This window comes from Anomalospiza imberbis, chromosome 3, assembly GCF_031753505.1.
Source record: "Anomalospiza imberbis isolate Cuckoo-Finch-1a 21T00152 chromosome 3, ASM3175350v1, whole genome shotgun sequence".
NCBI classification, from domain to species: domain Eukaryota; kingdom Metazoa; phylum Chordata; class Aves; order Passeriformes; family Viduidae; genus Anomalospiza; species Anomalospiza imberbis.
The window spans coordinates 94,382,226-94,408,009 of NC_089683.1; the positions used below are offsets into that span (position 1 = coordinate 94,382,226).

General features: G+C 35.1%; 1 protein-coding gene across 5 annotated transcripts in view; it reads left to right on the forward strand.

Moving 5' to 3' along the window:
* Positions 1-25,784, forward strand: part of MTA3 (metastasis associated 1 family member 3) — a 154,098-nt gene that overhangs the window by 69,072 nt on the left and 59,242 nt on the right. For all 5 annotated transcript variants that reach the window (XM_068185842.1, XM_068185843.1, XM_068185841.1 and 2 more), the window contains exons 7-10: positions 3,601-3,703; positions 13,072-13,171; positions 17,956-18,144; positions 23,241-23,315. In XM_068185842.1, the coding sequence (XP_068041943.1) occupies positions 3,601-3,703; positions 13,072-13,171; positions 17,956-18,144; positions 23,241-23,315 (467 nt within the window). The remainder of the gene's footprint in view (positions 1-3,600; positions 3,704-13,071; positions 13,172-17,955; positions 18,145-23,240; positions 23,316-25,784) is intronic.

The following is a 25,784-nucleotide window of genomic DNA, read 5'->3' on the forward strand; positions in this document are numbered from 1 at the left end:
GTCCATGGATAGGTCTACTGCCTTACTATGACCAAAACCCCACAGCCACAGATTTTCTGTCCCATGGAATTAAGGATCCAGCAGCTGGTACTGCTGTTTTGCATATCCTGAAAGCTGGATTTATTCAGGAAGCTGAGCACTCCAGGTGTTTAGTTTGCATGATGGAATTGAATTCACAGCTGAATTAGTTTTTGAGAAGGAGAATAAAAAGGTTTTTTGAAAAATAGTGCAAATTGTGCAAAATACAAAAGTAAAACTTTATACATCAGAGGTGTCTTTAAAATCAGATACCTCATCAAGTGTTTTTCATTAAAAATTAAATTTGTAAACCATTTTAAAAATAAAACCAAACTTACATATTCATATTTCAGTTTCTTAATAATATATTATATTGCAGTATTGTTATGCTTAAATTCAAAGAATTTCACTCTAAGAAGCTGTTTACATTTTATATTGAAAGTCATTTTCTTTTAGTTTGATACAAGAGGAACATAGAATCGTGCGGAATCTGATGAACGAGTTATCTTTGGGGTATTCATCTGCAGGAAGTGAAATCTAAAAGACTAAGTAGATTTTTAATTTCTTGTAGCTCATTTTAAATAAATTTGTTTTACATTTTTTTTGGTAAATTTTTTCTTCCTTTTTTTTAGAGGGGCACATTATGCTTTCATGACTGGAATAAACTTTTTTTTAAAAGAAAAATTTTATTTTTTACTAGAACACACCCATGAGAAATAAGGAATTCAGTGATTGATGAAGAGTAAACCAGATGTATTTCTGACCATCTACTAATGTTTTCCAATAAAATTAGTCATCAGGGTCAGACAGGCTGTAATAAAATTATAAGCAGTTACTAGAATAAGTTGGATATACTGGTATGGTATATCAGTTATTCAAAAAAATTGCCTGGTACTTCTCAGAAGCTGTAATTGGTATGCTGCTGGTGGTAAGGGAAGGTGACACTTTTAAAACTGAACTTCTCAGATGCACTGAAAATGGTAAAAGTAAAACTCCCCCATTCCTTTGTGAGCTGGGTTTTGCAATATAACAAATTAATACTATGACAACTTTATCATCTGTTCAGTTTGAATGTCTTATTCTTTGGTGTCAAATGCAACAATGTGGAAGATAAATGTTGATGTGCTAACAGAGAAATTGCATCTTAAAGTGGTTTGCTAAGTTAAAAATCCTATAGGATGTGGTACAGGCATGATCAGCTAAGGATTGACAGCTCAAGTAGAACACAGAGGGTTGATAATCATTATTTTGAAAGATCTGTTTATTTTACGTGATCCTCCTGTACTGATGCTTTGAGCACAGGCAAAGGAATTTAACAAAATACTTATTCCTGAAATGAACTTTTCTAAGGTTTCTACAGCACTGCTTGACTGCCTCCATGGTATGGTCTGTTTAAGTTGCTTTCCCTGTTTAAGTGATTATATCCTGCCATGTAAGAGGAAAATAGGGAATTAAGTAGCTTTTTAAAGTGCAGCTTGGCAGACTCCACCCATTTTCTGAAAACCTCTGTCTACTATTGTTGTAGTGATATTTAATATTGCAATTGTTAGATGTGTTTAGATTATTGTGATAATATAGATATTCCATTGCTTGTATCCTTATTATGTCTACTACCATTACAAAATGCTGCTTGGCAATGTTTCAGATTTACCTTTATCACGAGTTACAACACTTTATGGTAGCAATTGTTTAATTTCCTCTAGTTGAAGTAAGATCTGTAGTATTGCAATTTTTTTAAATTCTTTTGCAAACTTGATTCAGAATGACATGTTTTGTTTGAATACTGGTGCTGTGTTTGTATGATGTTTTCTTGTTGTGAGAAGTATAATCTACCTGAGTAATGTTTGATCCCCAGACTATGATGTCCTGAAATGGTTAACTAACATTAAAGGTATTTAAAAACTAAATATTAACAGATTGAAATGAAGTGCTCACAGAATATTTATAAAATGTAGAACATCACCCACAATGTGTCTGTCACAGATGGAAGAAATGAATGTATTGACAGGTGTGCAATCGATAGAATAAGTTTATAGATCTAAAATTCTTTCCAAGATGCCAGAAATTAACAGTTGGTCTTCAGTATTGGATGTGAATTAGCTTGAACAGAAGCTGAAGTCCCATTAGGCAGCCAATGCTTTATTGCTGGTGTATTGGAAGAAAGTAATTTACTGTGTTTTTCTGAGAATGTGACTGTGAAATTTGTTTCTGAAACATTATCCAGACAGCATGGTGCAGTTCTAACTTGTGTGTTTGCTAGGGATAAATATATACCACGTTTTAATTTCTTTCCAGAATCAATCTGCTAGAAGTCATCATATATGATGTGATTTCAGAAGAGCTAGTGCTTTGTTTGCAGTCTGCTTCCAATCTCTTAAGTGTACTGGTTATTTCACGTCTTGATGATACTGTGCATGTTTAGACTGGCTGTTTTCATTAAGTCATAAGAAATAGCACAGACTAAAGTGATCTTCTGTGTGATCAAAGAGGTAGCCTAGATTTCACAGGGGGTGTAATCACAGCCTAGATTTCATAGGGAGTGGAATGGTTGGATCTGACAACAGGTTTTCATTCTTGTAGTAAATTGTAAAAGTCAGACAAGTACTGGCAACCAGCTAAACATTAGTGGTTTTCACATGTTGGCTGAGGGAAGAGCACACTCCTATTTTAAAACAGTATGGAAAGACAGTGATTCTGACTTGACTGTTGTCATCTCTTGTGGCCACAAATGTGTTGGCTACATCCCACAGGAAAATCTTCTTGTACTGGTAGCAAAAGTAGTGCTTCCTCCATCAACCTCTGAAACTTTTCTTATTTTACAGATAAAGTTATTGGTATAGTAGGCAAGACAAGATCAAGTCTGTCTTATGAATGTGAATCCTTGTACCAGATTCACACTTCACTGTTCTTACATGCAGTACAAATGTCATACTCCGGTAACAATGAATATAGGGCAAAATAAATTTTGGAAACCACCTCCACTGTTTTAGCCATGTGCATGTATACAAATTGTTCTGTTCACATAAATGAAGTTGGGAAATGATGATGCAGTATATAGTAACTTTCTTGTTTTTAACTTTCTTGTTTCTTAATGTAGTGGCTGAAGAGGTAGAAAGTACTTAAATACAGTAGACAGCATTTTTGCATAATGATTTATTTTTTGGGGCGTAGAATACAAATTGGGTAGATTTTAATGGCTAAAGTTGATTAAGTGTAAAATTAATTTTAATATGGCTTAAGTGCAACAGTAACTTTGATATACTAGACAAGCAATTTAGAGAAGCCACTGGTTACTTAGGTTTTTTGTTTCAACTTTATAATAACATTTTATTAAGGTTCATTTGTATTGCACCTCCTAAGAATGTCTCCCTAAATTGAAATGCTGATGTTAAGGGAAGGTATTTATTTTGGTGATGCTGCATTATGGAATTTAACTGGATAACTGCTGATGATTGTTAAGTACTCCGTGTGTGTGTGTATATATTTAAAAATGTACAACGTCTCTTTTAAACATCATGCAAGAACTACACAAAGGAGAACATTGTGAGTAATAAGTGTTTTGTCCTATCTACCTTTTGACAGGAGAATTAGATGACAGAGAACAGGCAAAGCTGGAAGTAAAAGTATGGGATCCAGATAGCCCCCTTACTGACCGTCAGATTGACCAGTTTTTAGTTGTAGCACGGTAAGATTAAAATCCTCTCATAAAAAGTCCTTTTCCTTTTCTAATGACTATTTATTCCCCTATATCGCGTTACTCATCCTGTTTGCCATTTTGTGAGCCCTTCTCTTTCCCACAGTTAGCTAAAAGAAAAAATCAGACCATGACCCTTTGTATGTTTATTGAAGCTACCAATACAGGAGACAGAAAAAGAAAGTGAGCTTTGGAATGATACACTCCCTGTATTTCAGGTTATAGTAGAATTTGATATTTTGAATATAGATATCAGTTTGCTTTCCCCTCAGAGTAAATTATTTCAGTGCTAATAATAATACAATCTTGTTTTACAGTACTTGGAATTTCATGGTGTAAAATAGAGGTTAAGACTAGAAATAAAGAAAATGTTAACAAATTAAATGGGTGCAGAACTTGCCACATACGCATGTAAGCTGAATTATTTTGGCTGAATATTGAAATAAGTTTTGAAGTCATGTATTTCATTTGTGAAAAAAATCAAGTCAGCTCAATTTTATAAATTAACATGATTATGCAGATTTATGAAGACAACATCAAAGTGCTTTGAATTAATAAATACTTTTAGAAATTATTTCTCTATTAAAAAAAAAAAACCTTCAAAAATTTGTAGGTTTTTATACTGAAGGGCAATTCTACATTCACAGGATACAGCAGGTTTTGCCTTTCCTCTAATTCAAACTTACAAAGGTACTGTTCTAATGAAAACAGAGAATACAGTTCACATATGGATTTTATCTTGAAAAAATCCATCTCCTGTATTTTCTGCAACCTGCTTGCAGAGTGTAATCTCAAATCTTCTTAGGCAAATAATCCTTTTACATGGGTTCTAGTTTTTGGGATTTTTTCCTTCTCCCTTTTGAAAAAAAAACATTTCTGGAAGGAAAAAAGAAAAAAAGTTGTTCTGCATTTTCCAGCTTATGTGTATAGTGGTATTATGGGATGCTGATTTACTCATTTACAGTTCATATGCTGATCCACTTGCTTTTTTTCCTTATTCTCACCATTGGAATGTTGTATCCTTTCTATAAAGTACTAAAAGTTTTTTTGTTTTCTTTTTTTTACCTGCTCTTGATGAATTTTCAAACAAGGCAGAGGGGTTTAGGTGTTAACAGGTGTTCAGAAAGTCACAGGGTCTGGTAGATGTTCCATAGAAACTGAGAATCTGAACTGCTTTTTCACCAGCAATATAATACCTGGAGATGTATGGCCAGATTATTATGCTGTGCCCTAAAGAAACACCTGCATGAAGACTCTGAATTTTGGAAGAGTTCTTTCATTGCTTTTCAATTCCTGTACTTGCTATTTCTCAGTCACTCTGGGGAGCTGAAGTAGTATTCTGTGGAGCCAAACATGTTCCCAGAGGAATGTAGCAGTAAGCAGCCTGCTGGGAAGTAACAGAGAATAATTAAATACATAAAGAAGAATATCTTTCTCTCCTCCTGTTATTTAAGACATCCTTTGCAATGCTATGCCCCGACTAAGACTGCATTTATTTTAAAGTCAATACATTTCTGTAAAGATGGTTTCTGTTATAGTGGATCATGGCTGATTAGTTGTTACTATCCAAGGTCTTGTGGTACTTGGATGGCCATCTGTAATCAGGTATTACTCAGGTGCAGCTTTGTGGGTGTTCTTGCACAGAACTCCATTCTTTAGAAGCTGCTTTTCAACTGACAGAAATGGTTTCCAAGCTCCTATATACTTGTTTTCACAGTATGCTCCAAGTGGCTTCTGAGGCAGATTTTTATGAATTTCTGGAGAAACAGTTCTGGGATGATTTGGTGGCAGCTTTCAATTCAGCATGTTGTGTGGTTACAGGATTTTAACTGGGCCATTATACGGGACCATTACAAGCTGCTTGAGAAACAATGGAGAGCTGGTATTATGATGTGGTCAATAGTGCTTACAGACAGCTCTGCTGCAGCCTAACTGTGGTTCACTAGGTGTTCGCTGTGCCTGCTGGATTTCCAGTTGGAATAATCTTTCTCTGGTTATGTTTAGTTCTGCAAATTTGAAAATATGACAAGAATAATTTTTTCTTAAATACCTTCCTGGTGTGATTTTCACTGAGTATGTGTATGCTATTGTGTTTCATATTTTAAAAGAATTTTCAAGTGATCCTTTTCAGATGCTGTGTTGAAGGAATTGAGTATTTATTATCTTTTTTTTTCCCAGTCTGATATGGTTGAACTAAGAGTTGCTTTTGACCTTAAATGCTTTAGCTTTTTTAATATCACAGACAGCTTTGTTGTTTTTTCAGAGGTTGTTTAAACACTCTTTTTATTTGTGTTGAACATTTACAAGTATATTTATATTTTTACCTTGTATATGTAGCTTTCCCTGTCTTACAGGGTTTATTTACTGCCTCAGGAATGAGAAGCCTTTTTCTCTAGGTTTATATGCCTGGTCAGTCTGGGCCTCTCACTGAGCCCTACTATTCAATAATTTCCTGTGTAGAAAGGAAGAAGAATATGCCTATCCTGTGCAGAAATTAGAGGTAACAGTACCAAAAAAAAAGGTGGATATTTGGGAAAAAGGATCCATAAACTTGGCCTCCCCAAGCGGTCTTGCCTGACGCACAAATCTTGAAAGTACCTTATTTCTGCTACTGAAGCATAATTTGGGTAAAGACTCTTGCTTGAACTAGCAAAAGCATCTGTTAGGAGAAGCTTGAGGCCTCAGACTAATGTATTCTGGGTTTTAGTTGTCTTTTGGGTAATGTTTGTGCTGTGATAATGAAAAGTCTGACAGCATTTTCTGCCACATTCAAATAAGATACAACTGCACCAGCCAGTTTTCCTTCTGTCTTATAAATTGGCCATGTTCTGTGTCTGCCAGCTTCAAAGGACAGGAGTTTGAGAAGCTGCAACAGCCATTTAGATCTGCCCACATTAGTAAAGAGTTCAGTATAGTAGAAATGGATTTGTAGGTTTGAAATGTTTGGTGCTGAGGGCCTAGTGTCCACACTGCACGTTTTGAGCAGTTTATTTTTTAGTCATAACTCTAATCAAGTCCTGTGGACTAAATATCTATGAGATGAGTGTGTGGAACTACTTCTAACAGGAACCCAGTTGGTATGCTATGAGATACTTTTTGGTTGTTGGTTAAAATGAAGTAGATAAAAATGCTGGGGACAGCATTACTCATTTGAACTGATTTAAATACACTGTGTTTTCTCCAGTCATCAGTCTCTTATAATTTCTAATATACAAGGAATACTTAATTTCATTGACAGATCTTATGTTCTTTTTCTAATTCTGTCCCAAGTTGCACAGAGTTAGGAAATTGAAGCATTCCTATTGTCTGTATAACATAATTGTCCTGTCTTTTTTTGGTATTCCAGAGTAAAAAAAATCATTCCCAGCCTCAAATGCAATAGGAGGTGTGGGCTCTTGTCTGGACAGATGCTGGGAGCTGAAGAAATGACCCTTTTTTTTTCTTTTTAAAAATTTTCTTTCAGTCTGCTAATTTGGTCTACAATTCATTGCATGATACATTTTTAGTACATTCCAGTTCCATTTATGTGCTTTATGATTCAGTGAAACCATTAAGAACGTAGTTCTTTTATTTTGCTTCATCTAACTAAATTATCAGCATAGTCTTCTGGAAGGAATATATTTCTAAATGAAGCTATTTTACAGACATTTGTGGTCCCAGCTTATTCCCAACTAAACCAGAGTTTTGAAATCTAATTAAAATAGCCTTGAAGCATTTCATCTCTACCTTAAACTTTTGTACTTTCATTTCTATGACATTAAAATGGCATTACATACCTCTGTCTGACATATTTCTCTTAATTTGAATGCCTGCTTATTTTTTGATGTAAAACCATAGAAGAATGGAAAATTACTTGTTAGTCATGTTAAATTAGAGCTCGATCCTTCCTGTGTTGTTCCCACTTTTCCACTTGCTCTAGGACATTGATTATATTCATTTTCTGTTGGCTACTATGTTATAAGTGCTCACAGTATGTTGGTGTATGTGGAGATGTTCTATGATTGTTATATTAATTTATCTTACAGTGGGGAAGGGAACACATTGCATCTTCAACTGGCAAGATGTCTTTCATTATACAAAGGAAAATAATGCATTCATTAACTGAGAACCATGAGTAAAAACATTTACAGGTGTGATCAAAAAGTAGTGCTTTCTTCTTGTGAAATAATTCATTGTAGTCAGTGGCAGTAGACCAAAATTCCCAAAGCTCATAAATGAAAATAAATACATAAAAGACATTAGTTTGCAGTCTTCAGTTTTACAATGCTTCTGGATTCTCTGGAGGTGCTGAGAAGTAAAAGGAATTGAAGTTCATTAAAGAGGTAATTAAATGTAATGGCAGAATTGCAACATAAAATTATGCAGCAAAAATGGTGAAAAATCTAAATGCCAATGCTGCGCTCACAAAACGGGATGTTTTCTAGTAAGGTGAATTACAGCATCTAATGGTAGGCAGATGGTTTGGAAGTAAAAAGGAAAAATATGTTCACATCAAGTTTACCAGGCATATCAAAAATTCTGTGTTTCTGCCTGTCAGTCATGCCTGGCTAGTATATGTTTATTCCTTTGTGCATTTTGTATTACTGTACTTCTTGACACAAATTCATTAAAAAAAAAAACTAATTCAGACTTGGAGCTGAATTTCTTTTTGTATTTTTTTAAATGACCCTTGATCTATTGCAGTATAAAGAATAAATTTCCATAGCAGAGTTTTCATGGACCTGCTTTTAGGGGGCTGTACATCTCCTCCCCTGTGACTGTGAAATTGCAGGATGGCATAGAGATGATGCCTTAAATAACATCCTGTGAATTAAACTACTTTTATCTATTGGATTCTGTTTCTGTTGAATAAGAAAGATTTCACATATGTTTCATTTCTATTCATATAGCAATGAAAGGGAAGGTTGATCATATCATACATTTATATATCATGCCACACTGTAACTTTGAGAGTCTTTCAGCAAAAGAATAGTGGCAGGTGACTTTTCATGTTTATCATGCCATCTCCCTTTGTGCTGTAAATACCTGAAGTGATAAAATGAAGCATAGCACTGTACAGGCAGTTGCTTAGAAATGCAAAGAAAACATATTTTTTAGCGGCATCATTTTACTTTGACTATATTCTGCAAGTCAGACTTTTACTACTCAGAACTGAGTAGTAAAAATCTCATGTGTATTTTCTGTTTTAAATTACTGTTTTGTTGCTTGCTTGTGTCTTCACTGAAGATGTTTTTTTCCTTCTTTCCAATATTTTAAGTATTATGGTATTCTCTTAAAGAGCAGTCCGATATTAATTTGCTGTTTTTTAAGTTGAGACCAGTCTAAAAGGTCATTTTTTTAGGATTGTTTCCAATTTAGTGTGAAGAGGAACATTGGAGTAAAGACAAGGAATACAAAAGGTTTCCTTTCTTAATATGTAGAAAACCACCAAAGATCACTTAATTGTTTTCCTCAAAAATATTACCTCAGAGGTGAGGCATAGGTCTCATTCATTAGTTTGCAAGTATCTGTGGAGAATTGTGGTTTTGCAGATTCATGTATGCACAGATGTGGCTCACTTCCAACAGCTTTGTCCAGAGTATACCCACTATTTGTGAAGCAGACAAGCAGTATAAAAAAAAGTGAACAGTTTTGAAATAAACATCCTCAGATATAGAAGGATATATGTCTCAGCTGGATTTTCAATACAAGGTAGAAGGAAATTGAGAGTTACTTGCCTGCATCCAGAACTTTCTGGATCTGATTTGATGCTGGACTGCTGTTGCTACTGGGAGAAGCAGAGGCTATTTTTATCCTGATGTGTAATTGCAGTGGTTCCAGATTTTCTTTGATAAAAAATAGCCCTTTTCAGCCCTAGTTCCTGATGAACCACCAAACCTTTTGAAGCTTGTTAGGACAGTCTCTTGTGTTTGCTGCTTCTTAATTTCTTTGACTACTACTATTTAATCTTACGCAAAAATTTGAATAATTTTTTCCTTTGATGTCTTAGACTTGAGCTATGAGTAATTTGGAGCAATGCATTTTCTATGTTCAAAATCTAATCTGAAATTTTGCCTAAATGTAGGGCACACAGACATAGCAAATGCAATGATCTCTCAAGTTTTTTGGACACAGACATTGTTGACTTTTGCTGAATTTGTGGATTTATTACATAATCTTAGATCCTAGCACTGGACTATATGCATTTGTTTTGTTTGTATGGTTGTCATCTGCAATCTGTTATAAAGCTTCTTGGTTCTGCTCTTTAAGATAATTAAACCAAGGAAAACCAAATTAAAGTAACACTGGATCATTTGGTCTAACCCTTAAAGCTCTTACAGCTGCTTGCTAATGCAGGCTGTGCAAAGAGTGATCTCCCTGTTGATAATACCAATTGTTTGTCTTGTCCATCTCTCTGCCACCTGTGTAATTCACTGTCTGTGTGACTTTTGGCTTTAGCTTATTTTGGAAAATGTGGGGAGTGTTGGTTTCTGTTTGAAGGCCAAGTATTTTAATTACACATTGAATAATTCATAAGTAGCTTGCTGAGCACATTTTTTTGGGTTGTCAGATTATTATAGTTATTACTGAATTAAATATAATTTCAGTTAACTATTTACAATTATTCTTTGAATTCTACAAGCTTAGCAAGATATGGATATTGAAAGTTTGTTAAGAAAACTGAGTGGTTATGTGTGACTCTTTAGCTTGTGTTGGCATAATACTGAGTTTTATTTTAGGTAGATGAAGACAATACTGTGTATTCTGGAAATGGCTTTGGTTAGTTATTTATTTTGTTCCTTTTCTAAAACAATTGAATAGTGGAATTAGAAAAAAATAATGCAAGGAAAAATGACAAAGGTAGATTTTGACCTTTGCCTCAATATATACCTCATATCTGTACTTTTAATTGAAAAACATAAAAATAAGGTATTTTAGTGATTTCCAAAATTAATATTGAATTTGGATGTGAATTGCATAGCTAGATTATATGAAACACTGTATGTCACTGTTTAATTTTGAACCCAGTTACTGTTTAACTAGAATTTCTACACTTGGAAATTCACTGTTTTTCACAAGTTTCTATGAAAAGGAGAACTAGAAGTTAGTTTGATTTCAAGGGAGCCACAGACATGAACACATCTCACACCTCCAGACCCCCCAGTTTGTGTCCTGAACCATCCCCACCCCCTGTCCTATCACCATTGACACCCCAAATGGTACCCTGCCTGCAATGTATTATATTTGTTTTGTTCTTATTTTTATTATCATATTTGTCTCATTATATTTGATGCCATCTTTATTATTATCTTTTTTCTATTGTTTTCACTATTTTATTTTGTCTTTGTGTGTTTTATTTATTATTGATTTGTTTTGCACTCATGTACTCCAAAATCCCACACAGCATTCTTCTGACGGTTGCAATCTTCTCCTACTCAGTGCAGCACTGGAAGCAATGTCCACTGGTGCATCAGTTCTTACCTCTCTATCACTTATTCAAAATTATAATTATTAATAATAATATAATAATTATTATGTTATTGTCTCTTAATTTTGACTTTACATTCTGAGCAATTAAATACTCTTGGGCTCCGAAGTCAGACTCAAAAGTTTGATCTGCCAGAGAGCAACTGTGAGAACGTTCTTTGTAGTGTTCATAGCATACTCAGACTTTATTTTAGAAATGTGGTGAAAACAAAATAATTTTAATTATGCAAAAGGAAGATAAGCTAGCAGGTAGCAGCAGAAGGCAAATGCAGTCATGCCACATTCACTGGTTTGAGGGACAGAAGGATCACAGGAAAGATTGCTTAGCTGCAGCCCTTATCAATGCCAACATGTTGAAAGGGGTTGACAGACTATCAGGAAATGTGTTCATAATAGAGCCTTATTCTTGGGAGCAATTTGTGGACAAATACTGTTTTATGTACTGCCAAGCTTTGGAGAAAAAAAAAAAAGAGAATATGTGTGTGTGTTTTCTCTATATTTGCCATCTCCACAAAGAGGGAGAAAATGTTGTGGAAAAACATTTGAATATGACTTATTTATTCCACAGCCTTTAGAAAGGCAGTTAATACCAGGGGTCTGAATCACTGCTGTTAAATCCTAACTTGTAAGACTGTGGCAGCAAGTACTGAAACATGCATTCAGTAATAAATTTTTTGAGATTCAAGATGAAATTGCAGTAGCATACTTTATTATCAGTTTCTCCATGGTCATTTATAACTTCACTGAGTTAAAGTTTTGGTGCACATTGTTTTACTGTTGAATATCAGATTTCTAGGATACAGCAAAGTGTGTACATTTGTCAGTGGCATTCACCATTGGTATAGTTCTGCACTTGTAAGTTGTGTGGGATGTAATTGCTTGAGTCCCTACACCAGAGGATTGCACTGCATTGCATCTGTAAATGGGTCTTTGCATTTAGAAGGGGTTATGTCATAACTGCAATAAACAGGTTTTTTTCTGAATGCACCTCAAGAGTCATTATACAAATCCAGGTACTGGAGCAACTTCTGATCTGTTTATTGATAATCTTTTGTGTCACTGCATCTTTGCTCATTTCTTATATGATATGCTGGGCCCAGTTAAATTCTCTTTACCTTCACTGTGCATGATACATAGAAGTACTTCCAAGAAATGTTTTACCGCTCTCCAAGAAATGTTTACAGTTTAGAACAGTCTGAGTATAATAGATGCCATGTAGAATTCATCAACAAAAGTGGAAAAGAAAGTAAAGCTTTGGCAAAATATGTCCATTTCAGTAACAGATTAATTAATAATGCTTTAAGTAAGTAGGTTGAGAGATCCATTTATTTCATTATTGCTTGAAACCTGTGTCAGCATCAGGAATTTTGGGGGTACCTTAGCTAATATGCTTTTTTTGGCTCACTAATGGAAATAGTATTCACGTACTACTGAAGTGAATGAAATGTTTTTAATTTCCTCATGGGGACATGGTGAACCCCCATTTTAATTTGAATTGTAATTTTTAAGCACTATTATAGCATTATAATTTTAGAAATAATAGTCCTGATTGTAAACCTCAAACTGTGGAGAACCTTTGACTTCATAATTAATTGAAAATCCTGTACATTAAGAGATTGGTACATGAGAATTCTCTGAGTATCTTTTGTTTCTGAGCTGTTGTTGTTATATGTGCATTGTTACTTTTGGGGGCAGAAGGTCAGAGTTTTTGCTGCAGTGTTTAGGGATTTGTCTTTATCCAGTTGTTCTTTGTTAGCAAAGATCTGAAAACTTAACAGTGATAGTATGTGACTCCCATGTGTAAAAGGACACTTATAGAGATATAGCACAGACTGATATTTGAGATTTCATCTTTCTGTGTATTTACTGTTGCTCCTGTTCCTCTCTTGCAGTGCGGTTGGCACATTTGCTCGAGCCTTGGACTGCAGTAGTTCTGTCAGGCAACCCAGTTTACACATGAGTGCAGCTGCTGCTTCCCGAGACATCACACTGGTAGGTGGTTTCTTAAACATACAACAATTTTTATATCTATGAATTCAACACTTTCTGGTACTCCAAAGTCCCCATTTTCTACCTGTTGTTTTTAGATACCTGCAAGCAAGGTGTGTGTGTGTGTGTTAGAAAATCCTGTTTGTTTTCTTTAAGCTTCTCAGTGCTGCCCCTGTAATCACATAGTGCAACACTTGGCTTTAGCTGTGGATCACCCACAGCAGAATGGATAATACACATCATATGGGGATTCATTCAGGGCAGTGTCATTTAAAGTATGTGGTAATAAAGCTGACTGAAAATTGTGTGGATAATACTTTGTCATATACTTACTGGATGTATATGTCATCCTATTTTCTAAAGGATAAGCAATCTGACTTTGTAAGCATATTTTTAAGAACATTTCAATTAGCATATTCCTACAGTCATTTCTTAGTGTACTGTTCACTGTTAATGTAAGCACCTGCATCTTTTAGAGAAAGTGAAAAATATATTGATTGCAGGTTTGTTTCTGTATTGTCATACTAGCTGAGATGAGAAGGTGTGCTACAGTAAATAAAGTATGCCAGGAACACTATGTGAGACCAAAAATAGTACTGTTTCAGAGAATCAAGTTGGACTTAGATTTCCAAAGAAATCAACTGTTGTTTTGTTATTTTAGATATTTTTGTACCTAAACACCATCACATAGTTTAGGCTAAAAAGGACCTGCTATTTACCAGTTACTGGAGTATTAGAATTAGAGGAAACTCAGTAAAACTAACAGATTAGTTCAAAATAGTTAAGGCACTGCTTATAAAGGGAATAGAAAGCCCCTAGAATTCAGTTGCACAAAATTTTGTGGGAATGGGCAGTACCAGCAGGTTAAAAAAAGGTTAGAAAAATTATGTAGCCATATAGGTCATAAATTAGTACTGAGGTGAATAGGGAAAGGTATACCTTCTAAATGTCCTCATTCTGAAGCTTTGTAGATGCTGGTCAATGAAATGGGAATTGACCTCAGACTGTGATTAGACTTACCTGAATGTTTTAGCTGATATTCCTTGGTGCTACTTTAAGAGACACAATACTTAGTTAAATGGGTGGTTGGTCTGATTCAGTGGGACAATTCTTGTATTTCAGATAAAATATTTTTTTTATTATGGTGAGAAAAATATTTAATTTATTTTTTAAGTATACTTTTGCAGTGTAGACTATTGAGCAGGAAACTGATTTAGTCTGAACTATGATAGCATCATAAAGGCAGGGGCAAAATGTAATGTTTTTGGTAATATTCAAAATGAATTTTCTGTTTCACGGTTGCTAATATGACTTACCAGCACAATTCTGTTCACATTAAATACTTTATTTTGTTCATCAAAATAGTTCTTTAACATTTTTCATTTTATTAATATTAAGTTGGATTAAGAATTTCTAATAAATTTCACATATTGCATATCCCTTCTTTATTTGCATCCTGTATTCAGTATTTAATAGAGTGGATTTATCCTTATGGCAATTTCTCATTTGAAAGTACATGTGCAATGCTGCTAATAAAGGGATACTTTGAGTGCCATGTTAATGTTTCTCTATTGCAAATGATCCATTAAGTTCCATTACACTTAATGAAAGGCATATCTTATAATAAGGCATCAAAGGAGCCACCCTAGGCTTAATTATTGTGTCTGTCTCTTCTCATTTTCCTACCGCCTCAGCTTTTTAAAACCCTACTTTTTTAGCTTTTTGGCAACGTACTTCCTTCTAAATTAAGAAAAGACATATTTGTCATTATAATAGTCACTTTTTCAGGCATTTCCATGTTAATTGGGAGAATATTTTCAGCAGCCGTTAAAGTTAGTAGAGACATTTGCAGAACTTGTGGTGTATTTCATATATACTTTGCATATAGGTGCTAAGAAAATTATACCATCTATCTTCTTAATGCAAAGCAGATAACCATTGCATCTGAGGTGATATTAATGGGATTTCTGTATGCCACACCTGTGGCTTTCCAGTATTCCTAATTAAGTTTTAATCCTGTTTAGTTTTAATCAGAGATAACTGTAAACAGACTGATATTAAAAAAAAAAAAAAAAAAGCCTAGATGATGAACATAGATAAATTCAGGGTTGATGTACACATTTCTTGCAGATGAATAACAACTGAGAGGCTGCTTTCAGGCTCCTTTATTTTGAAAACGTAGGGAAGGTAATGAGACAAGATAGGAAACTCCCTGTTTCAGAAAACCCTACAGAAGATGTGAAACAATGTGTGTTTACCTTCATAGATGATAATGTACTTCTCTTACAGTGGTAAAGAATTGTGACAACCAACTAAAACTTACATTTCTGGCCTTCTCAAAGGCAGTGTTTTATTTTATAATGAAAATTGATGTCTAAGAAGAGAAAGAGACTTGGAAGACCTTCTGTTTCAGATTCCTAAATACTTCATAGTGCTTATACTGACCATGAGAGCCATTTAAAGCAAAGCAGGCTGATGGCATAATTTGCTCCTTGTGGTGGGTTTGTTCAGAAGAGCTTATGTGACCTTACTGTAGGGACCTAAATCTGATATTGGATGTCTCTTCAAAATGAAAAGTATAAGCAGTCTTTTCCTTTTGAATGGTGTTTTTTTAATGATTTTTATTAGACTTCCTTATATGTGGCTCCTAAGGTAAACACACTTGAAGTATGATTGAATTGCTCAGTTTCCAGTTTGAGTTCTTTGTTGGAGGCAGCTCAGTCTGGTATGGGAGCTGTGTTGTGTGGCTGGTTGCAGGATGCTCTCTCATGCCCTTTCTTGCAGCTCCATGCAGCCCTTCCTTAGCTTTTGATGGAGAGTTTCTTCCTCTGCCTGCTTATATTTGGATGTCAAGTTGCCTCTTAGCTGCATGGCTAACACTTTTCCTCTGATGTGCCCCTGTGTCTGTGCTGAACAGCATGCTCTGGGCAGGAGTTCGTTGGGAAGGGTGGTTCTTTCGCTGTCCTTCAGGCTTCTGTTTGGGAGAGGCAATGCCAGGTCTCCCAGCCTCCTGCTTCTTCAGGTAAAGCAGAAAAAAAGAAGATATTTCAGGACTTTTTCTCTCAGCCTTTACTAATGCCTTCAGGCTTCTCATGCTTTTGCTACCACAATTTGCATTGCAGTGTGGAAATTTGATGCAGGTCAGGGCTGACAAACCTGTAGAAGGCAAAGTTGTTATCAAAGAGCTTGTCAGTGGTCTTCTGTCATAGGACAGCTCAGCGAAGGCAGCACTTATCCACAGAGTGCAGTAGAAGTCTTTTCTTTAGTAATATCAAGAAAAGCATTGTGGAGTCAGGTGTTTATTATAGATAAAAAATGGACATAAAGCAAGAGCAAGATTCTGATGTATTCACTTCTGTTATCATTTTTATGAAAGTTGGTGTCAATGAATAGATCTGGATTTAGCAGCTGCTTGGAAGACATCCTGTGTGTACTGTTTTTCTATGAGGGCTGCAATTTAAAGAAAGATTTAAATCTCAGTAACACATCTACTGTAAGAGTTCAGTCTTTAGACCTGGTTTACTCATTGCCTGAATGGTAAACAATACAATAGTGATTTCAGTGTACATTCTCTAATATGAAGCTGATGGATTTTAGGCAATATGTTGCATGCTTTCCTATTAGAATACTTGATTTTAACAATGGCTTTTCTCCAGGCTGGTGAATTTGATGGAACCATAAGTAAAATGATGCATTCCAGGATAATAGTGACATTGCTTCTTGCAGACAAAACACTTCCAAAATCTTGTGCTTGATAACACTCAAAGACTTATAGTAAACACTGGAGAAAGACAAGTCATTGATAGAAGATGGCAAAAAAAAAAAAAAAGAAAAGAAAAATCCATTGTTTGCAGTAGATTTGTATGCAGAAGCTCAGCTGGAACTGCTGTACTGACACATAATGCAGGAGTCCTCCTTCCTTGCAAGGTTTTCTCATAGCTGGGTTTGTGCCTTGTGAGAGTTTGCATGCTACACTTGGAGCTGAGCACTGTGGTGGGACACACTGGGAGGAGACTGATACAGAGTCACAGACATTATCACACTTATAACTCTGATATCTCCTTCAGCAGAATCAGTTGGATTGTGCTGATGGGGTCTTTTGGGACGCTGAGTCAGAAATGCTTCTTGTTTCCTGCTCATTTTCCCGACAGGTGGATTTGTTTACTTTTTATTTTCCCCAGCCTTGGTTAGCAATGGGAGCATTCAGTGTTACCTGCAGTGTGGAGATTGTTCTAATTTGTTTGTTTTTGCTTTTTTATAACAGAAAGGGAATCAACCAAAGAATGGTCTGTGATAACAGTGTTTAGCAAGGGACAAAAATCTTGCTACTCTTTCAGTATGATGATAATGAAATGTCTTCCTTCTCCAGCAATGAGACTATTGAGCTCATAGAGGTCTGAGCAACTGTTTAGTTATTTAGAGCTTCTGTTAATTGAAAATGGCCCTATGGTCAATATATGCCACTGTCTTTATTGGGTTTCTTGGAACCAATTTCTACCAACAAGAGTTTCTTTAGAAATGTTTGCTAGTAATTTTCAGGAACTAATAAACTAATGTAATTTTTGGTAAACATTTTATCAAGGTATTTCCTTTCCCAGATTAAGTAATAAACCATTTATTTTCCTTATATTCCACAGCTAAAACTATGATATCAAGATAGATTCTAAACTTAGCATTAATTGAGGCTCCTTGCTTGGTTTATAGAGCATAATATATTGACTTTGCATTAACTGAGATGGACTACTGTCTATTTAAACACGTCTTTATTCTCTCCTTGTCCCTGCCAGTTTCATGCAATGGACACACTGCATAAACACAACTATGATTTGAGCAGTGCCATCAGTGTCCTGGTGCCACTGGGAGGGCCTGTCTTGTGTAGAGATGAAATGGAGGAGTGGTCAGCATCAGAAGCTAGTTTATTTGAAGAGGCTTTGGAAAAGTATGGCAAGGACTTCAATGACATTCGACAAGACTTTGTAAGTATGAAAGTAGTGCCCTTTCCTGTAGTTATGTTTTGCTGTGGTTGAACATAGCTGCTTTCTGTAGGTTTGGAAGGTTTCATTAGGGGAGAAATCTGTGTAGCTGATCCGTGTGATTAACATATCTATACATTTTATCTGGCTGAAAGTCAATATGCTTTCTTGTTCAATGCTATTGTTTGGAAAAATGGTGACAGAAGATAATCTGTTTAGTGGTTTAATATCAGGTAGGATGTCTCATGCCGAGACACTCCAATAAGGATTTTTACAAGGATCTTACAAGCATCTGAAAAAGGTCCAGGAACTTTGCAGAGTATTTCCACAATTTCCAGTGAAATTCATTAGCAGTTACATGGCTGACTCCCCTGGGTGTTTTTGGAAAGCTGGGGTTTCCTGCTATGGTTAGCACAGAGAAATTTGTATTTAGATAGGTTTTAAAATGTACTACAGGGAGTTGTTTTGACATAGTAGATGTTTTGGCAGTTCTGAAAAGTAAATGAAATGTTTCCCAATATGTTCTAACTACAATAATTTTTGTACTGAAGTATCAGACTATAGGGCAGTAAACCTTTAATTTGCTAATTCTAATGCAAAGTAATGGAAATTAAATGGATTCTAACACTGATTGCTAGAATTGCTCATAATTTGCTGCATTTTTTTCACATTTTGTGGAGAGCCTTTTTTCTTTCAAGGAAAAATATTTCCTCTGTTGTACCATGTTCAAGTTGGGCTTCAGGAAAAAGTTAAGACTTGAACCAAAGGAATTCCATTATTTAAGACTGAAGTTGATTGAAACATTTTCGCATTCATCTCATTCTGCATGACTCTGAGAACTCAGATTTTTAAATTTTCTTTGCAGAACTTATTAATAGTCTTTGTGAGGGGGGGAAAAAGGTACTGTATGGTAAATGTAGAAGTCCTTACAAGACAGACTGCAGGACAGTGGGAGGAGGCTTGGCAATGAGCTGTCTTTCCTTCATTTTCACAGATTTGAAATGGAACAGGTAATTGAATGAAGGTGGGAAGCAAAGGCTATTGTTTTTCTAAGGAACTGACATTTTAATGGGTGTATTATATCTGCATGCTTAATTTTGAGATTCCTAAGGGAGAAAATGTTAATTACATTGATGACATAAAGTTGAAAGTTGCATCATGGCTGAAACAGCTCTTTTAAGTTCATGAAAATATGATTGAAAAACAATATTTATAGATTTTTAGAACAGAAATCTGAAGGTAAAGTACATTCCTTATTGTTTCTTATACAGAGAAATGGTTCTCATTTGTAACTGTACAATAGTTCAGAAGCTATGTCTTCCAATTAAATGGTTCCTAATATATAATATTTGGCTTTTGAAAATGCCTTAAGCATATAACATGTTTTATTGGCTGTTTACAAGTTGTGTCCTAACACAGTTTGTGAGCAAGCATGCAGAAGGCTTGTCTCTGGTATTTATGTGGTATTTTTATTTTCTGTATAATTTCTCTGTTACCTACTACTGCATTAAAGTGAAGCAGTGTAGTAATGTATTGCAAGAATTGCTTCTGCATTTGTAATATTCAAATGCTAGATATTTGAATGACTTCACTAGAAGCTGTTTACAATATTAACATTTTGTCTTGGATACCCTGATAAAATTTTGTCCTGATACCCTCCCTCTTTGGCTAAGTCTTCCTTCCCAAATGCAGCTATTTTGCCCTGGTCTCCTCCCAAAGCAGGAGATAAACACAGATCTGGTGATAGCATTGCATAACCTACTGGGGGCACCTTAACCATGAGTCAGAGTGCAGCACAAATGGATGTGGGGCACTAATTAATTATAGCTTATTTTAGTTAGAACAGGGATATTATCTATTCTTAGTCACTTTTTGTTTTAATCTTTGGAAATGTGTCATTTTAAAACATCCTTAGAAGAGCATCTATTTTATATCTCAATTTATATGGTACTAAGAACAGTGCACAGTCTTTATTTAATTCTATGTAATTTGAAATCTTTCAGTTATGTTAGTCATTGTGTAGTCTTGGGATATCTTAATTTCCTTAGTGTAAAATGTATGTGTTCTCACTTCCTATGTAGCATTCTAAAAGTGCAGGGATTTGAAAACACACATTTGCTTTTTAAGTAATCATTGAAAATAGTCCTTTGAGATTTAGATCACGGATATGGGAAAAGTTTCTGCAAGGTGAAGTAGATATAAGTACGTAGCACGAAAGCAGTGATTTTCCATGATGATACTTTCATCTGTGATCATCCCTCTCTTCAGTGGCAGCCATTGATAAGTTTACTGCTGATAAGTATCTAAGTACTCTTAGATGTGTTGTAAGAGCAAGGGCAAAGAAGGTCATGAACTGATAGTGGACCTGTGAACATGTTTGGGTCTCCACTTAGGATCTAATGATAAAATCCTACTGAGATTAAACTCCAACCTCAGCAGTCACGCAGTGGTGCCACAGGACAGATACAGTACTTGCCTGAGTCATTACATCCCAGAGGAGTTGCCTTTTCTGTGTCGGCCCAGATTTGCGAAGCACAGCAGCTGCAATTGCAGCCCTTATATGACAGTTCTGTAAAATGCAGATTCATTTACTTTTCCACCAGTTACTGGGAGCTGCCGCTGTTTGATGTTCAATGTGCAGCTCAAGTATTAAGCTACAAAACACTAAATGTTAGTAAACAAGATTGTTATAAATTAAATGATGTAAAGGTCTCTACATTTTTCTCATCAATAGGAGACACTCATTTGTAATTGTTACCAATCTAGCTTTTGAATAATAATTTTCATCAATTGTTGTCTCATTGACTCTTGTAGGAGAGGTTCTTCTGTCTTTAAGACTCTGTGTGAATCCTAATCAAGCTAAACCTTATAAGCTAATTCAATTTACTTGATGTGCTTGAATTATTTCACATCCCAGAACAGTAGAATGGGAAAAGAATGGATATTTTATGTTCTCCAAATGTAACTATTTTCCTAACAGTAAGATCACGATGTTGCACTTGTTAATTCTGAGTTTTTCATTATCAACAGTTTTCACAAATTTATATTTATTACATCTCAGATATGGCAGGAAAGGCCTTGGTAATCAAGAGTAGGGACTGTTTAGAGAAAGCAGGAGCAACTGCTTTCCAGTTTTAGAGAATTGTAAAAGCGTGGCTTAAAATTACCATGTTCATTTTAGGATGCTTTATAATCCTAAATTTTTCTTGCCGATCTGATTTGATTTTTAACCTGGAGAAAATAAAGAAACTTAAAACTCCTGTCTCTCAATTTTTGTAGAGCTGATAGCTTTTGCTAATTTTCTCCTTCAAAAATGTTGTGCAGATGAGCATATTTACTTCTTTCAAGAACATGATTTGGTAATGTATTAATCTATGGCTGTTCACAGCTTCACTGGCAGTTCAGAGCTTTAAGTGCATAGGTAAATGGAATACAGGTTACCTGTGCTCAGTCTGTCAAACAGCTTTTCCAAGTTTTGAATCAAAGTATAAAAGGATTACAGTTATTTGGTCCAAACATATTAATTACTTTCCTTTAATTGTAGATACCTAGTGAGTAAATGAGCATACTGGTGTCACAGCCATAGTTAAAACAGATCAAAGTATTTTCTGGAGAAATGGCAAACATTTGTGGTGTGAACGTGCTAATAAATATTCAGGAAGGAAAATAAATATGGATGTGCTAAAATGTACTAATTGACAATGGCAGGTGGTTGGGGTGACAGCATTTCACCTGGATGCCAGGGGGAATGTGGACCTGAAGACTGTGAATCATTTGATCTGTAATCTCACACCAAACACATCTTCTTGTCACTGGCCTTTTCAAGGGAAGATTTCTCTCAAGGCATAATTTACCTGAGAAAGCAAAAGGATTTTAGGAACCTGAATTGTGTTACTACTTATTGAGACATCGGCATAAGCATTTCATACACTGCTACTTTTGGATCAAATGTAAATGTTCAGGGATTCACACGCTTCTGAATGCTTCTGACTCTGAACCTGAATCAAGCAGCTTGAAAAACTAGTGAGCTCCTGCATACAGTGAGAGGCAGAAGGTGTTCCTCTGGTGTTTTAGGAATTTAACTAAAAGTGCAGGAAACTCTTTTTGGCTTAAAACATGCAGAAAGCTGCCTAGTTGGGTCAGTAAGGCTGGAAAGATCAGTTTCCACACCTGTATTTTCTGGAACCTCCTAAACATCATCCTCATTTCTAGAAAGCAGATAATATTTGCATTAATGCATGCCTCTAGAAAATATAACACACAAATTAGTAATGTTTCCAACTTATGAAGAAAAATTGCATAAATTATGGATAAGACATCCTAATTTAAATTATAGAAAGACCATGAGTTAAATAGATTATTTGGTGAGAATTAAAAATGATTGCCTAATTCTCTCCCCTACACTTAGGTTAACACATTTTTATTTGACTGATGAATGTGGGCACTCAAAATAATTGTCATTATCAAAGGTACCTTGTTTGTACAGAGATTTTTGTGAAATATTTATTGTCAGTATCACTCGTGTTGCTCAGGGTAACATTTGTCCCTCGCATCCTTTTGTTTCTTGATAATAATTGAGAGCATGTGGGAGTTTATGCAAAACTAGTGGTAATATATGAGCAGCTGAGTTGTTATGGGACATGAAAAATCTGAACTATGTATGGTATCCTTTGTATTTTTTTAAGACTAAAATTATCATGAGACTTGAGCACAGTCTTGGGAAAATGATTTCTTTTAGTCCTAACATTTTTCTCCAATGGATACACTTTATAAAACAGATATTACCTTCTGTGTTTCATAATGGAAATCTGCATTCTGTTTTGATAATTTTGTTTAACTATATGGCCTAAAGAGAATAAATTACATTTAGATTTGGATGTGTTGATACCATAATTCTGCATGCTTGTTAACTGTAAGGAAAGGTTGTGTATTATTAATTACAATATTTGTTTGTTTGCATATGAATTCTAATGCAGTTATTTAACACATTCAGGTTTTAGTATTTGTCTCAACTATACTTGATTTTTAACATGTGCTTAATAAGAAGTGGACATTGCAATTTCTTGGAACCACTTTAATTTGTAAAAAATGTTTTTCAGCTCCCTTGGAAATCACTGACTAGCATCATTGAGTATTACTACATGTGGAAAACCACTGACAGATATGTGCAGCAGGTAATTCAATGACTATTTCAGAATGAACCAGTCTGAGACATTCTTTAAAAAAGTGATGTTGTTAAACCATAAAAATCTGTTTGTGTTCTTGAAAAGATATACGATGGGAGGCCTAAGGCAATGTTTTTGGGTATAGACCAGTGCTGTTGCAGGCTGTATTGTCAAATCCTCTGGTGCCTGCTGTACATCCCATAGCTGTGAAGAGCTTTTTAACCTATTTGCATTCTATGCTGGCTTGAAACAATGAGATTCCTGGTTCCTCCATCAGTAGGGGATCAGATGGAAATAGCCTGCAGAGCAAATGCTTTAGGCTGTGAAGCTCTGCCATGGGACTGAAGGAAGCATAAAATTATGTTGTGTTACAGTGGCTGCTGGTGTGATGAACCTTTTATTGGTACTTCTGCACAAAGCATTACCTTGGCATTACCAGCATTTCAAAACTGAGACCATTCTGCACACAGTGGGTTTGTTCATCCTTCTGATTGAATGTTTAACTGTTTGGGTTGCTCTGGAGCAAAAACATGTTAAGATTATGTTTGGTACCAATACTGGGATATTTTTAGCAGCTTTAGGCAAAATGTCAGTGTTAATGCTTTTTATATACTGTACTCTTTCTATATTTACTTCTTGGTTTGGACCATAAAATACTCTAAAATGCTTCATTTTAATTTCTGATTTAATGTTTAAGCTAGTAGCTCCTTTATTTGCTGCATAATTGATGGTGATGTTATGGACAGTGTATTGAAAATAATTTTTATGCTGTAATAAATACAGCTGTACTGTTAGATGGATTTTGGACTTGTGTCAAATTAAATGTATCAGAGGGATGGTTACTTCAGGTTGTTCTGGTTTATTTGAAATTATTTCTACATCATCTTGTTAGGGCATGGAAAGTAAGGGAAAGGTCTTTAACTGCATGGTAGAGTCATGGAGTATCACTAGGACATTTTAGTTCTATGGATAATACAAATAGTATATAATATGCTCCATATAAAGACATGTTTTTCTATATTTGTCACCATTCATTTCACTTTTAACCCTTTTTTCCACTGTTGATTTTTATCCTAGAAAGGGGCTGTCAACAGATTCGCTGTGAATCTTGTCAGCTCTTAATGGCTTGGCAGCAGATTATCTTTAAGAATCAGATAAAAATGTGACTTTTTCCCGAAATAATTGCTCTGGAGTAGTTGGTGAAAGACTGAGATTCCTTTTGTATTTCTCTAGAGCTCTGTTATGATTCTATTGCTACAATGATCAAGGTGTGTGCGTTATATTGAATATCCATTCGTAGGATTAGGGTTGTTACAGGAAAATTACATAGGCTTTATGGTTATCTGCAACTTGAATGCTCTGGTAAATGCCTGTGTTTTACTTGTAATAAATGAACTTCCAACATCCTACTCAGACCATGGCAATACACTCAAGATGGAATTCTTTAGATATGTTCTTTTAGGGTCACGTATGTGATTGTCAGTAATAAAACCAGTGTAGGCCAGATGCCTAATTTTTATCCTGGTTAACATTTCTATAATCCTTCCTAAGAAGGGATCAGGACTTCATCATGCCCTTGTTTAGATTTTTTGGAATGGTAAAAATAGATACAGTTCAGTCAAAACAGTATCTGTAGGGTTTTTTTTTTCCCAAAAGAACAGGCAATGATAATTGAATGTAGTCCATGGAGAAAATATATTCAGTAATAAAATGGAAATTTCAGAGTCATTCTTCTCTAAATCTCATGTTGAGGGGAAGGTGGACTGATGGGAATGGGAAGATGAAAAAGGTCAGTGCACATACTTGAATTTTAAAATACAATCTCTGAGTTCTAGATTGGTTTTAATATGATAAATTACTTTTAATTATCTTTATTTCTCTGTGTGAATTGGATGTGTTGTGTCAGGCATAAGAAAGGTTTCTTTTTCATAATCGTTACCTAATGTTATTCTTGCTAAGTTATAAATGTGGTGATTTAATGGCAGTGGAGGTGCTGCTACCACCTTGCTTTGACATCTTCCCTTCAAGTCAAAGTGAAGGGAAGATATGTTAAAGTTCTCTGAACTTTTCTAGCAAAACTAATTCAGCCTTGGGTAATCATTCCTGGTGATAGGGCACTTCTCATGACCACTGCATTGTATATAGTGTTTGAGGAAGGCCAGGTTTGATTGACTGATTGATTCTACTGAATGAAAATTTATTTGTGGTGTTCTCCTTGAAAGTCTGATTCAATGGGAAAAGACTTTATTGAGACTGTGTAAGAGGAAAAGAGTGAACACATTAAATGGTAGCAAAATTGCTCTACTGCAACAGTATATTACATTTGGCTTTCATTTATTTATTTCCACTGTTGAAAACAGTACTAATTTAAGGCAGTGGTAATTTCTTGGGATATTTGTGAGTTGATGGTCTTAACAAAATTTCTTAAAACCCACAAACATTAATTTTCAATGCTAATTCATTAAAAGCAGTAGACCC